A 16126-nucleotide genomic window follows, 5' to 3' on the forward strand; every position below is an offset into this window, starting at 1 on the left:
GAGACTCCTTTGTCTTATTTGGCTGAAATTGAACATAAAGTTCAAATATTGCCAAAGGGAAAGAGACTGGCAGAAACAGACTGAGATATGGGCACATAGCAAGAGTATATAAAAGCAAATTTTCATCCTTCATGGTGGTAGTGTGAAAAACAGAGTGAAAAAATTCAATTTTTGTTCCTTAGCTTTAACTTCTGAGGAAGACACAAGGTCAGTACTGGGGAAATGAGGCCACACATGAAATGGTATGTATTTTAGCAAAGATGAAGCTATTTTGGGAGACAGATATTTACCTGTATTGGGTTCCTCAGGATATACGGAAATGCACTCTCAGTGCTGATGGGCTGCTTGTCTCTCCTTTTACCCTCTGGTCTCCTAAATTGAGAAGAGCCTGCTAATTTTCACCACTAGAGTATACAAACAGTTCTTACTGTGCATGGTCACTGGTTTTCTATAATAAAGGCAGCTCTGTAGAAATGCACATTACTGAGGAAACACAAAATATTTGCTTCTGTGTAACTTAACCTGCAAGTTCTCAGCATGCATCTTTAAAGATTTCATTCTGGAATGTTGTTGAATTTGTTTTGATTACTTTAGTCAAGTAAGAAACTCTTCACAACACGTTGCTAGCCTGCCTCATTTTAGTCTGTCTTTAGCAAATACCTAGAAATTCTGTAGTTTATTGAAACACCTTAATTTTCAATTTGCTGAAATCACTCAGCACTTTCTCAAAAATATTTCAAAATTACATCTTTTGTTAACATACATATATGAGGTAACACATGGTCTTGTGGAGTTATCTGAGCCACCAAAGGAAAATGCCAGTTTATCCATGCTCTATCTGACTGGTAGCACAAGTGATTTGCATATTGCTATGAGACTGGCAAAATGATTCTCATTTCCTGACATTCTTTGGGTCATGCAAATCAAAAGTGACCCTTCTTGAGTCTTGCTATATAAACAGAAGTCGAAATTTTGGCTTCAGTGAAGTTAAAACAATATTCTTACACACCTGAATAGAAACCCAGTAGTATGGTTTCAATCTTACTGTCTGTGAAACTTGTTCTGAAGGACTTAAACCTAACTAGGCAAAATGAGGTTGGGTTGGTTTTTTTCTTGTTTGTTTCTTTGTGGCTTTTAGATTGTTTATATTGTGGTATTTTGTGGTTTTTTCAGTCTGAGGGTGGGTAACTGGAATACGAGGAATTTAAGTGGGAACTTTTTAAAAAGTGCACAGCCAATAAGCAGTGGAACCTGGGAAGTATAAGAAGTGCCTGTGCATAATACCTGCATAATACCTGCCTGTGCATAATACATCTTTGTCAGTGACATGGGCAGTGGGATTGAGTGCAACTCCAGCAATTTTGCTGAAGACACCAAACTGTGTGATGTAGTCTCCTGATGCTGGAGGAAAAGGATGCCATCCTGTGGGATCTTCACAGCCCTGAAAGGTGGGTCTGTGCAAATCTCACAAAGTTCAATGCAGACAAGTGTTGTGAGAGCCCTGGGAGAAGGAACTGGGGGTGTTGGTTGATGAGCAGCTCTGCATGAACCATCATTGTGAGCCTGCAGCCCAGAAATCCAATTGTTTCCTGGGTTGTATCCAAAGCAGCGTGGACAGCAGAGGAGGGAGGGGATTCTGCCCCTCTGCTCTGCTCTGGTGGGACCTCATCTGGAACCCTGCATCCAGCTCTGGGGTCCCAGCATAGCAAGGACATGGAACCACTGGTGTGGGTCTGAAGGAGGGCCATGAAGATGATCCAAGGACTGAACACCTCTCCTTTGCATAGATATCAACCCAAAACTGAAAAGCTTATTTAAAATTGGAGATGTGGTAGATGACTGCATCAGCAACATAATTCGCACAGCATATGAATAAATCAAGTCCCATTGATTGCTAATGAAAGGCTTTTCAATATGCTTAACACTAAATTACTTTTGATTAAAAAGCTTACTGGAGAGACAAATGTAAACTATAGCTAGGTGCACTCACATTAGACAGTTATGTGCTGAATCTAATTTGAAATGGATAAGTGCTAACACATTTAATTTCCTGCATACTCAGTGAGACAATGTTCGCTTTTTTTTAAAAACAGTAATTTCGAGTGAGCCTTTCAAAATGATTGAGTCAGCACCACAGCAAGAGTGTTTGGAAAGATGATCATGCAAATGGAACTTCAAGTGATTTAATATGCTCACCAACACAGGTAGATAGCTTGATCTATGGCATACTTAGAATGATGGAACAAGCTGTATACATCTGTGTTGTATTTCAAGCTGTTAGTATTCACAGCAAATAATGTTTAATATGGGTTTATCTTTAGTCTGGAAAACTTACCAGAAAGTGTGATGAATAACAAAATTATGGAAGCAACAAAATAAATGAGAGTGGATATCTGGATGTAATAGCAGAGAGGAGAGAGAAAATAAACCGTCTGGGTTGGACCATAACTAGTTTTGAGCTCTTTATGCTAAATCATGTCAGAACTGTGATTTCTTTTGATTATTCCTCTGACTGGAAGTTTGAAATCAAAGAGAAATAGCATGTGTGGTACAAGTTATCACAGAAGGGAAGTCATATAGCTATGTGGAAAAGGATGCACCACTGAGTTCAGGGTCAGTCAAAGAGGAGAAACAAGTACCACACTAATAGGTGAGGTAATGGAAGTACTGTAAGTAGGTAACTTTGTACTAGAAAAGGGTATTTCTTAATGGAAAAAAGCCTTGAGGTGAAGGAAAAAAACCTGCTGTTCACTGATAAAAGCTTTTAAAAAAGGTAGTCTGTAATAATTTTCAAAAATGTAGCCAATTCTCTTTGTGATTGTTTTTGCTCAAGGGTTGCAATCTAAACAGGTATTGCATACTAAACAAATTAATAGGCTTGTATCCAGTCCAAGCAGCCTTTTCCAACTCCCAGAAAGCAATGAGTACATTCAATCTTTGCTCAGCGTCACTCCCAGAGGAGATTTTGTCCTTTATAGTAATCAGTATAAAAAGTATATTTTAAAAATGAAATGGGTGCCTATTTAAAAAAGGATGTAGCTCTTATACCTGTGAAAGTCTAAATAGGTAGATGCGCTTTTTGTTGTTGTTGTTGTTGTTGTTGAGACACTTAAAGGGATTTTGAAATATACTGATATTGCTAGACTTTTCAATGCAAATTTATGGTTTGAACATAACTGACTTTCTTATTTCTGTTCTGACCAGACTTTCGTCACAATCTCTGTGATGGCAGCAATCTGTTATTTGGTTTGGTTTCTCACCTGCAGCAGAAAAAGGAGCCTCTGGACTATAGTGAGGCAGAGTAGCAGCTGCACAGACACAGGTCTATGCTGAATTGAGCAGGAATGATAGGTCTGAACAACTCCAAACCCACTGGATTATTATGCTTTTTGTCCCTGAAATTTCTGCTTCAGATAACTTTTTTTTTGCAAGGAAATTAAAAAATATAAATAAATAGATAGATGTTGTATTCCATGTTACAGACATTACAGAAAAGTTTACATTGAAAGGAACCCTTGGAAATCACCTTATCCAACATTCTATTGAAAACGAGGCCCTGGATTACATTATGTAAGGCTGTGTCAAGACGAGTCTTTAGTGCCTCCAACAAGGAAGATTCCACCGCTTCCATGGTTTCGTGGACACAGAATCAAAGTACAGTTAAGGCAAGATGGGACTCCTGGAGGTCATCTGGGCCAACTCCCTTGCTTAAACAGGTTGCCCAGGACTTTGTCCTCGTGAAGCATTGTTTTTGTTATATCCATATCAAATTTCCCTTGAAGCAATTTGTGTATCTTGTGTCCTGGCACCTGTATGTTCCTGTGCAGAGAGTGATTTCATCTTCTCTACATCTGCCTATTAGCTACTGGAATACTGTCATAAGGTCTCTGCTTGAGCTGTCCCTCTTCTAGGCTGAGCAAACCACATTTCTTCAACATTTTTTCTTTGTACATCACATTCATCAGTCCTCTAATCAACTTGGTGCATCTTTGTTGGGCCTTCCTTGTTTCTTCAGTATTCTTGAGCTGAACAACAGGATGAAGTATTCCAGATGTGGCCTGACAAGTATCAAGAGGAATAATGGTAGCCCTCAAGCTGTCGAGTTACCTTTGGCTGACACAGTCCAGGACTCTCCTGGTTTCGTTACTGTCAGGGCACTCTGCTCACTCTAGCTTGCTGTCGCACAGGGACTTCCTAACAAGGTATTAAGTGTCCCCAGCAGAGCAGTTAAGTATGTCACCAGGTTCATCTATCTGTCTGATACTCAGGACATCTTCCCAGGTCCCCTTCCACCACTTTTTACTGCTTGTGTGTGGGTCTCATGTGAGAAAGATTTAAAATGTGAGTTAAACGGTTGAATTTTTCTAGTCCAAGGGAAATAGAAAACAAGTGCTCCTGCTAAAGGTTTAGGAAAAGGGATAGGTATGTTATGTCATGATAAAAGTAAGATTCCGGTCAGAGAAAAGATATCTCAAGCACAAATTGTACTTGAGCCTGACCATTCAGGAGCAGTCAACCTGAATACTTAACCATCCCACCTTTGAGGAAGGGATGACATGCTGTTATTTTTCTGTTCAGTGAATTATTTAATTAAATATAGATATGTGCATTTTATCCACCATTTACCTATCTGCTGAGGTTTTTTTTAAATTTTAAAGTACGAAAGAAGAGAGTCAAATACAAAAGAGATACAACACAAGGAACAAAAAGATACAGCCATCTCTCCAACACAAGTGTCAGCCTCTATGTTGACTCCATTTTACTTCATGTGGCTGAAAAATCCCATCCTTCATGCCAAAATTGATTACATCATACATCTTCTGTTTCTGATGTTTGTATAGGCTCTTTAGCCTACTGAGACAAATGTCTGTTTTTCATGTTTCATCACCATTACTGTACCTATGGAAAAGTGTGTACTCAATCCAACTTAGTGTTAAAAAGTACTGGTTTTTTTTACTCCATATTGTGGGATAATAATAAATGGATATATTGTTATTAATCTTCTTTTAATAAATCTTAGATTAATCCATGCACATATGCTTTAAACTGCCCTTTACATTTTCTGTAATTGAGAGGAAAACACCTTGTTATTAGGATAATGCAAACAGAAGTGGAAGAAACTATAGTCCATACTCCATTTGCAAAAACCTTTAAAAATCTGAACTCCATATTTAATAGAAATACAAAACAAAAGGAAAACTAAATGTAATACATATTACATGACATAATATAGTTGTATAAGTAATGTGAAATCAAATACTTTAGAAGAAAACATGACTAGAATTTGTATCAATGGTTGATGTTTATCAGATTAACCTCTATTCTGTAGCTGGATATGAATTCTCAGATACCTGGATAGTGCTTGACATAATAGGTGCCTTTTCTAAAATAACAATATAATTTGCAAAAGGAAAAAAAAAGACAAATATGTAAACTGTGTATGCTCCTTTCTGTCGTGTGCATATATATTTCACAAAGATGGAATGGTAAAAAACACCAACAGATCTGGTAGGAGAAATAAAGAAAAAAACTCTGTGTAAATAGGTATACATGAAACATGATTTTAAAGAGTTAAGATTTTAGCTGAGGGTTGGAAGCAATTTATATTGATCAAGATGTAAGTTAGATTAGTAAATGGTAGGTTAATGATTATTAGATGTCCAAGCTAGAGCTAACTGTTATATTATGAGCTTGTTTATAGAAAAAGCGGAGTAAGTGAACTGTCATAAGAAGAGATTTTAACCACTAAGAACAATGGACTTGGTATCAATCAATCAGGAAGCAGGGGACCTTGGATGGTGCCAGAGGGTCACAGAGACCTGATGAAGATTCTCCTGCCTTCATCCTTTGAGACCACTGACCCAATTCGAGACGACCGACCCAATTCAAGAGAAGAACTGCGCATGCGTGAAGGACGAATAGCCTAATTTTAATACAGAGCAGGAATGGGAGGTGCTGGGGTTATGCATATGTACTGGATGTAAGATCTTGGAGAATAAATAGAGAGCAAAGAACCTTGTTCAGGGTGGCCACGCCTTTCGAAAATGACTCCCGTGCTGCCCACCAGTGAATAAACATACTACTTTCTAACTTTCATTAGTTAGAGGGTCTTTGTCCGTGACTATATCGGTTTTCAACGACTCATACATGAGCTGTTATATCAGTGAACTAACTACTTGTTAACACTAATGTGTACTCTTTCATGTATAATCTTTTGTCACCTGGCAATACATGGAATAGAATCTGATCAATAATAATCAGAATCTGATTAGATCTGCTCTTAAAATAACCTCCCAGTTTGTTTTATTTGTAAACACCTACAGCCCCCTTTGTGATACAGCTCCCACAGAGCGAATAAAGAACTGCATTATCAATTAATTTGCCTGACTTAATTTCCAGCTGTACATCAGTGTCATGCTATGTACTAAAATGTCTGTCTTCATAGATTTTCCAGCAGGAAATAAAACCAAAATAATACTTTTTGAAGCTTAACTGAGAACCAATAATATAAACATAATATTTTCAGTACTGCGAAGAGAAAACTAACATTTCATACTGATAAAAATCCCTTCTGTTGAAAATTATTAACATACTCCCTGGTAATATTTTCCTAGGAGACTTTCAAATTTCTGTTTCTCAGTCCTTCAGTATTCTCTATTGCAATGTGTTGTATTTCCCCACAAGACTAGACGACCACCGATGGCAAAAGTAAATGAGTCTGCTCTCTTTCATCGGGTGGGACTTTGTAGCTTTTATTCTTGAGTCCTGCCCTGCTTGGCTGGAGCTGTCCCGACGACTCACCGCTGCCACAGAGAGCTCACCACACCCCTGTCAGGGCCATTTTCCCCCAGGGGGCAGGGCCCAGAGGCAGGGACAAGACACCACCCAATCAGGGAGAAGCAGAAGGGAACAGGGTTGGGTTACATTTCAGTGTGGGGGATGAGCACTGCTGGGCAAGGACAGATCATGTGCTACATAGAAAAAACATTACAAATCCAATGAAATATAAACCAAATTAATGAATTACAACATTTCCCCTTTTCTTATTAAATTAAGGAGAAAGGCTCAGTTCGTGGGAGATGTTCAGAGTTTGGACCTTGAGTACCTTTAAAGTTGCAAAAGAAAAATGACCTTTAGTGCAAACAAACTGCCTAGAAAAACACTGTTAAGGAATAATGATAATTAGGAGAAGGTTCGGTGCTTTCTCCTCCTCCAGGCAGCACTGGCCACTTGTGGGGCCTCTGCAGGGGGTTTTGCAGTTTTAGGGGTGAAAGGTTTCACCCACTCAGCTGGCACCCACTTGAGATCTGGGGGAGTGGACACACAGGCGTACCCATGACCCCAGGTGACGTGATCATGAGGACTTTTTGTTTCTCTGGTCACTGGATCCTTTACTATCATATCCAGCGACTTTTGCTGCAAGGCAGAACTGGTTAAGCAGGATTATTTAGTTTAACATTTACATTTTCTATTTTTTTAAAAAAATTCCCTTTGGATCTTTGAGATCTCCCACCTCCATCATCCCAAAAGTCCAGAAATTGCTTCTTCAAAGGGCATTGAGATGCCCAATGTCCAGCCTGATCGCACAGGAGACACGTTGTTCCTCTCTTGAGCGGTGGCTGTGGCACAGGTACAGGAAGCACGGCGTCTGCAGCAGCAGCTTTTTGTGGTGGCTTGACTCTGGAACTGTGGTTTTGATGAGCTGTTATGAAGGGAATCTTCCTGACACACACCTGGAGCATGTCATGTAAAGCTGAAGCCGGTTCTATGGACAGGCTGAGGATAGCTGCCTTGCACTGTTCGTCTGCATCTGCCAGAGCCAGCTCCTCCAGGACCTGTTCCTGGCCTCCTTCATTCTTAACCTGTAACTCGATAGCTCAGGTTAATCGCTCCACAAATGTTACTAAAGGTTCTGATGGAAGCTGCTTTATTTTACTGCAAGGTTGGAAAGACTTATCGGGCTGGGTTGCTAATTGAATTGGCAGATTCTTATTATCAACAGCTGTTTCTGGATTTTGCCAAAGCTCCAGAGGTAAATCTTTTTGGAGGTCAAAGGGAACTGTAGTATTCCTTGCTAAATGTGCTTTTAAACAGTTGCAAAACTATTCTCTTTCATATTTGAATTTGGCCTGAGCTTTGCATAAACCCTGAATCGCTTGTTGGGGGAAGGGCACTCCCTCTTTTTGGTTGTTGATATGTGACAGGGGTGGCAGAAAAGCCGGGATCGCTTCCTTCTTCCAGGTTCCCGGCTCCCCGCCCTCCCCCAGGGTGTGGGAACCGGGACTGTGGGCGGGGAAACTGTGGGAACCAGGGGCAGGGAGGGGCTGGAGGCTTGAGTCACATGGGGAGGAGTCGGAGGGTGGAGGTTTGAGGGTAGGGGGCAGAGTCAGAGGAGAGGGCAGTGCTGGGGGTGGCACATAAGAGAAGGAGGGGTCTGGGGAGAAGAAGGGATTGCGGGAAGGAGGGACAGACAAAGGAAGAGGCTTCTCGTGGCTCTGGAGCACATGGCTTCGTCCACTTTGGACAAAGGAATCCCCTCCATCTTGTGACCGCCCCACCTGGGGACCACTAAGATGGGGGGTTTGAGCACTTGGACTGCCTGCAAAGGTACAAGCTGGGGAAAATTCACAAAGAACTGGCTTTTTTTCCTTTTTATTGTGCTTTTGCAATGCAAACTTAATTTTTAAGCTATAAAAAGCAAAATTTGCATCTTCTTTATTATTAGGGGAGCCAGATTCAACTATTTTTTTTGTTATAGCCTCCCAAAATTCTGGGAAGCTTATTTGCTCTAATGATAAATGTGGAAACTGAGAAAACAACCACAGAGCTAATTTTTTCAGCTGTTTATTTGAACAATGGGTCTCGCCATCATCCAAGGTATTTAAAATGTGGTAATAGACTCTTTTGTGAGACACAGACATCCTTGCACCCATTTTTGGCTCAGATTTTGAGTTTCTGTGTCCTCTTTACTGTGACTGAGAAACCAAAAGGAAAAAAAAAAAAAAAAACCTCTGGAGAGAAAAAAAAAGCCAAAAGGAGAAACAGTTTCCTTTTCCATCCCCCCAGGCTGCCGAAAGAAGCGTGATATTAAAGCACTTTGAAGGTTTACTCTGAAAGCAAAAACCGTCCCCGAAAGAGAAAAAACCCTTCTCCCTGAGGAACACTGCCTCTGAAAAAGGTTTTCCCATAGAAAACCAAAAGTGGTACTCACCAAAATTCCTGCGTTCCTTTCCTGTCTTTCCCAATCACTCCTTTTGCCTGAGACTGACCCTTTTTGGTGCAAAAAGAGCTTCCAGTCCGAGATCCCAGGGTCATATTTCCAAGAACATGTGGTCACCCTCTCTGGGAGCAGTCTGCCGTTCGGGGGGCTTCTTCGCAGCACTCCAATGGGTTCTTTAAGTCCAGAGGAGAAAACTACAGCCCTGGCCTGTAGAATCCTGTGTTTCAGAGACTCCACAGCGAACGCCAAGCCTGACGGGTCTGTGTCCCTGCATAGGTGGGCTACGTTTTGTGACTCATGTACCTGCATGAGATTCCTTGGCCATGTGCCCCCCAGGTGGTTCTTCCAGCCTTTTGGGAACCTTTTGTGGCTTCAAGCCACACGTAAGACGCCAGTTGTTGTGTTTCCCCACGAGACTAGACGACCGCTGATGGCAAAAGTAAAAGAGACAACTCTCTTTCACTGGGTGGGATTTTACAGCTTTTATTCTTGAGTCCTGCCCTGCTTTGCTGGAGCCCATCCCAATGGCTGGCCAGTGCCAGAGAGACCTCGCCCCTCCCCTGTTGGGGCTTTTTCCCCAGGGGGCAGGGCCCAGAGGCAGGGCCCAGAGGCACCACCCAATAAAGGAGAAGTGGGAGGGGAACAGAGTTAGGTTACATTTCAGTGTGGGGGATGGGCACTGCTGGGCAAGGACAGATCACGTGATACATAGAAAAAACATTACAAATCCAATGAAATATAAACCCGATTAATGCATTACAGCAGCAATGCATCTGTTTATATTATTATTTAATTATTTTATATTATTGGATGCATTTCAAAGAAAGCTGTTTGTTACCATATAGTATTTTCCTCATTAAAATGATTTTATTTCATAAAATGATTGCATGTTTTAACCTCTTGTCATCATGACACTGTTTAATTCTGCGTTTTCCATTTTCAAAAGATTTCTTGCAGATCTGAATCCTCAGTTAGGACAACGGAGTTATCATTATTCAAGAACCTACCATCATGTGTGGAATGTTAATGCGAGTGGTAAAAGATGATCTATCTAATGGGTTAAATCTGCATGGAGGAAGAGCTGGGAGTCAGTGTTACAACACTAACTCAAAGAAGCTGGAGATGGCTGGCTGAGGATCTCCAAAGGTCCTCCTCCAAGGCAGTGCCCTGCATGTCCACTCTATTTCCTGGCTTGGGAGACTGACTTCTGCCAAGTGAAAGCTCATAGTATGTACAATGCTCATTTTATCTTTGGCTGAGTTGCTGATACTGCCGACAGAAGGGCAAGCTTGAGCCATCTGCAGTGGTCATGTTCTGGTGGACAACTTTGCTGTAGGATCTGATCTGAGATGGCCAACTCATTTCACACAGATTACCCAACAGCCTCCAGTTAACAGCAGCACTGGTTGTTATGGACCTGACCTGGATTCAAGCTGCTAAAGCATGAAGGGCTCCATATGCCAGTGCATCCCTTGAGCCATTAAATGACATATGGTTTCATTCTCAGAAAAATGATGCTAAGCTGATCTGAAATTATGTATGCAAAGGTTAAAGTCGTCTTTTGCCGTACCTCAAGGAATCTTTTTACAGATATTTATGTCACAAGGGAGAGATCTATAGTATGGAAATTATAAATCCCTTCATTCATTTAGTATGCCTATTCATGTTAAAATGAATGAGCATTGTTATCCTCAAATGACTGAAGAAACCTTTAGGCCTTACAGTGGGTTTTTCTCAGCTTAAATTTTTTAATGTGGGAGGGGGTTTTTTTGTGTGGGTATGTATGTATAGTTATTTTTTGTGGTTTGAGGTGTTTGGTTTGTTTTAATTTTGTTTTGGTTAGGTTTTCTGTTTTGGGGTTTTTTTTGGGGGGGGTTGTTTTTGTTTTGTTTTGTGGTTGGTGGGAGTAAAGATGTTTGCAGTTTTTTTGTTTGTTTGTTTATATTCAGCTATGTTAATTGCTTATGAAAAAAATGTGTATTAATTTATCTTCTATCTACAATTTCCATGTCATCTTTACAGAATTCTTGTATAACCTAGCCAACAGAACTCCTAAATCTACCTTTGCTGCTTTTAGCTGATAGGCACAGTTGAACTGCTGTTCCTGTACTACTCCAAAACACAGTTAGAAAATCTCCTGAGAAAATTGTCAGAGGAGGCTGGAATATGCTATCTGCAATTGAAGATCATGTTGACATCGTAATTTCTTCCAGACTGTGGATAAAATTTAAAATATTCAGTTTTCTTTCCCCATTTGTTTGAGTCCTCATATCTAAACCACACAGAGATTAACTTCACTTAACTTACATTTCACACAGTCCAGCAGAAAGAAAATCAGCAGACTCTTTTCCCTTCCCTCACCAAATATTTTGGAAATCTACTAAAATTGGCTTTAAGTATATGCACATTTAGAATAATGTGATCTCATGGCCAGGTCTTTACAGCCAGTCTGAAAGACACCAAGTGAGGAACACACCCAGGTTCATCTACACCTATGGCTAGATTTGTGAAGAAAAAAATCCTTAGAATGAAATAGGAGTCTAGGAGGAGCCTAGTTTCTGTACTCACAAAAATCTGGTCACAGATAAGACTTCCAAGGCTTTTGTTAGCACCAGTCAATTGCTGAAGTGCTTACCCTTACTAGTTCTCACCTAAAAGGCTTATGTCATAGTCTCTTAAGTTGGAAAAATGGCACAAGACCTGAAGCAGGCCTGGTCATTTCACTGAGAACTTTCTGGTGTTTTTATTCTCCTCACATTTCCTTCTTATTAACCAATGTAAGTGCAGATACTACAGTGGGCATAGAAGACGTTATTATTATCAGATGTGGGTCTACAGCTGTTGCACCAAAGAAATGTTACTTCTGATGCCCCTAAACTTTTGTTGTAAATATGTCCCCAGAAGAATAAAATAAGATTGTTAAAGGCGGGAAGCTACATGTAAGGGGAAGCCTCAAGAGGAAGCAGAGAATGATTGAAGTTTCAAAGGAAAGCTATAGGAGAAAAAGTCTTTTGTAAACCACAGAGAAGCCTGGAGCATACTCTGTGGGATCTGGAGGAAGAGATAAAACCAAGGAATAAAAACATGTTCACTCACAGAATGATGTAAGCTACCAGGAAAAGAGGAAGTGGTTGCAAAGAATGAAATTATGTATCAGACATCTGCTGGAAATGAAGGTGAGACAGAATACGAACTGATTTTGAAAGTGATCCTGTCAAATTATATACTGTGTATATATATGTGTATGTGTGTGTGTATGTGTGTGTGTGTGTGTATACACACACACACACACACACACACAGAGTGTATATAATATATATATACACACACACACAGAGTATATAACATATACATATACACACACTGGTTTATAAACAGCATGAATGGAAAAGGTGTTTTTAGCCTTTAGTGCAAGTAAGAGTAAGCAACATGTATTTTAATAATTCATTTCCATATGCCATTTTTGTAAACATATTATGAAATACTAAGTCCAAAATTTGAGTTGAAGATTTTATACCACCATGGACAACTAAGCAAACTGAAATTCTGGCTGCTGGAATAATTCTGAGGATTGAGTATAGGAAATAGCCTGAACCCCGTGTATTTTGCTTTACTTTGTTTTTGTGCCCATGTCATTCTTTTAATTTCTTTTTTGACTCTATGCTAACATGTATAATTAACTGCAGTTTGTTCTGTTTTGTTTTTTTACTGGAGCAATCTACAAAAGCTACCACTCTGTGTTTATGTAGCTCTCTTAATCATAACCATGAAAAGAGTTGCTACAGAAGCTGTCATGAGCAGGTCAGAGGTCAGTGCTAATTAAGAGAAGGACTTGCAAGAGGAATAGTATGACTCTGACATCAAGGCTGGGATGTTTGGACAGAAAAGGGTTGGGCAACATTTTCTTCTTTTAGTGTGAAAGCTCATGAAGCCACAAAGGAGGAAGCTGCAGTAGTAAAGATGAGGAAATGAGACAGATGTGTTAGAATTTCAGTAGTGATGCTCTTCAGGCAATGGTCCTCCCAATTTGCTGCTTGCTGGGTGATAAGTGAGGAATGAGGGCAGACAGCACAAGGATCAAGTTCATGGTTCAAAACCGGGCCAAATTTTTTACTTGCTTTCTGTATTTGAGCAGTTTCTTTCAATTTTAAGTGTAAATCAACATACTTTCACTTAATAGAAAATCTGAAGATATTGCTGGAAAAGTAGAGGAAAAATTCATAAATTTATCTGTTCATGGGAGACAGAGAAGTCACTTATGCCATTGCCTGAGTGTCTTCTGAACAGAAATGACAGATGAAGATTGTTTTATTAAAACTGCTTGTACTGTCCCAGATTGACTTGTAAGTTTCCATGGGAGGTCAGGGCTGTTTTATCTCAAGGTGACAGTTTTCCATAGGGAAAATTAATAACTTATATTCAGAGTCTAAACCACAGCTGAACTGTGTGAGCCTAAAGATTTACATATATCTCTGCAGAGTGAAAACCAGGATCTGACATTAAACTATTTACACCAGCCACGGATATACAGTTTAGTAAAGTGAGTCAGGTTTTAGGCAGGTGACTATTTTATAAGATCTGCTCTGATATTTGCTATTTTATAATCCAGGTCTATAAATATTTGCCACTTTCTAGTATTTTGCTCCTTAGAGAGGCTAATTTTTTTTAAAACTATACAAGCTGGTCTAAATTTAACCATAATTATGAATGGAACATGATTTATAAGCATTTAAAAATCTCTTAACTTGATCTAGTTAAACCAACATTTGGGTAATAAATAATTATTTTAAGCAGTTAACCAAGATCTTTTTAATTTGTACATCTCTTTCCAATAGGTGGCACTCCAACAATTTCTGTAAATGTTATGCTGTTTGAATTTCAACTCTTGCAAAAGCTAAGGAGTCTGTGCAAATAATGAAAAATTGATCTGTAATTATTTTTTAGATGTCATGTAAAAAATTTCTGTGTTTATAAATTATATGTTCAAGGGTGTAAACTAGGGAAATAGCAGACAAAGAAGAAAATAAAAATCTGAAATTGTTTGTTTATAAAATTCTGTGAAATATATTGTGACAATTTAATTTTGTACACTCCAGTTATCTCTCAAAACTACTACAGTCCTCACCCAGGATGTCTTGAGTGCCTGGCATGGAGACAGCTCTATTGCCCGTGATACTCTGGAGTTTGATTCCACAAAGCAGTGATTCTTCTGTCCCTAAGAAGAGCTTCTGCCAGTGAGAGAAAAACAGATAGAGTCAAGTTGAAAGAAATCAGCTTACAGGGGAGTCCAAGAAGTAATTATGAGTCTGGATTTACCTAAATGCACAATAATGGTAAAATATTCTGAGCACAATGGTGTGGTTGCCCCTAAAAGTGTGCTGACTCAAATTCACTGTCATTGTCTGGCTGACAAATGAAGCTGGGGAGAAATCCTGGCAACACTGAACATAAAGGCAAAGCTCCATTAAATTGATAGAAGCTGAGATTTGACTTCGTAGCACTTACTTTCCATCCATTGTCATCTCTTGTGACAGAGGGAATAGCAGTGCTTTGGGAAACACTACAACTGGTTCTGAATGATCTCTAAATCTAGTTTAGCTAAGAAAACTAGTGCATGTCCTTCACTTTACATGATGTAAATTTGGTGACTCAGTGTGCTCAGAAGACTGGGGCATCTCATTGCAGAAAACTTGATCTGCCAAGCAGCAGTGGTGTTATGACTGAAAGCTTGTTGCGCTGCTGGTACTACATGTGTTTCACATGGATCTTTATTTTTATTCAGGATGGTCAATCTTGCACCGCAAAATTTTGGTAAAGTAAAGAAAATGTCTTGGTGATTTCTTAATTAATTTAGACATTCTGCCTGTCATTCTGGGCAACGGCTCATCCTTTGTTCTCCCCAAAATCAGCAAATTTGAAGGTAAAATACAATTTTAGTTAACTTATAGTGTAGTAACAAACATCCAACTCCATTTCCTGAGGGAGTTTGTCATGGTTAGTGGAGGTTGCAACCAAAAATTCCTGAAGGGTAAAAGTGGGGCTTTTTAAGCTAAACTTGCGGAAATCTGGCAAGACAAAACAAGATGTTGTATTAATTAAAAAGTTTCATCATTGTGTAGAATTGGTTTCATGTTTACAGTAAATGGCACAGGACTTGCCTTCACTAAATATTTACCTGGAACACAGAGAGCTTTACCCTACATTTAATGAATATTTTTTGTTTTGATGGGATGTGAGAACATAAGCATGCAAACCAAATATATAACTATGTATTGTCTTACTGTGAAGAGCTGTAAGGGCATACTAAAGAACTAAGACCTAAGCTTTGGTAAGGGCATACTAAAGAACTTTTCTGAACATTAACTGCAATGTAGAAAGTCTTCTCTTTTTGTCAGCTACTCCTTTACCATGCCCTTCATATTTGGTCAGAAAACCTCACTGCCTTTTTCTGCTGTCTGTATTTGTTTTGATAAATCTGTCAAAACAAGTGGCAACAATACTAGAGCTGGACTGTGCAAAACCTTTATTTTTACATTTCTGTAAAAGGTTTATGTCCTTTGTAAGCACTATGGAGGAAAGCCATAATTAAGGAGGAATCCTAATTGTAAATTGAACCACATAATTTTCTCCACCCCACACGAGCAATATAAGGTAAGACTAGATTTCAAGAGTTGTGACACTCCTCCCTCAGTTCTAGTTCACTTGTTTCATCTGGAGAGAAAACAAGCATGTTAAAAGGCAGTATAAAGCAGATAATTTTCATGAATGAATAAGCATCTTTCAGCATCAGGAAGTTTTTAAAAACCCAGCTATTTATCATGTTACATATTTGTTAATTGCCTAGTTTCAGATATCAAGGCAATATGATCACATTTGTCAGGCAGGGAAGTGAATTTCTAGTTGTGT

The 16126-nt window shown here is 39.4% G+C and overlaps 1 protein-coding gene across 1 annotated transcript in view; it reads right to left on the bottom strand.

The window, feature by feature from the left end:
* PRXL2C (peroxiredoxin like 2C) overlaps window positions 1-3631 on the bottom strand; it is a 28702-nt gene extending 25071 nt beyond the window's left edge. The window contains exon 1 of the mRNA XM_058424187.1: window positions 3502-3631. Coding sequence (XP_058280170.1) covers window positions 3502-3631 — 130 coding nt within the window. The remainder of the gene's footprint in view (window positions 1-3501) is intronic.
* Between the last annotated feature and the right edge of the window lie 12495 nt (window positions 3632-16126).

The sequence above is a fragment of the Hirundo rustica genome, chromosome Z (genome assembly GCF_015227805.2).
Source record: "Hirundo rustica isolate bHirRus1 chromosome Z, bHirRus1.pri.v3, whole genome shotgun sequence".
Lineage (NCBI taxonomy): Eukaryota > Metazoa > Chordata > Aves > Passeriformes > Hirundinidae > Hirundo > Hirundo rustica.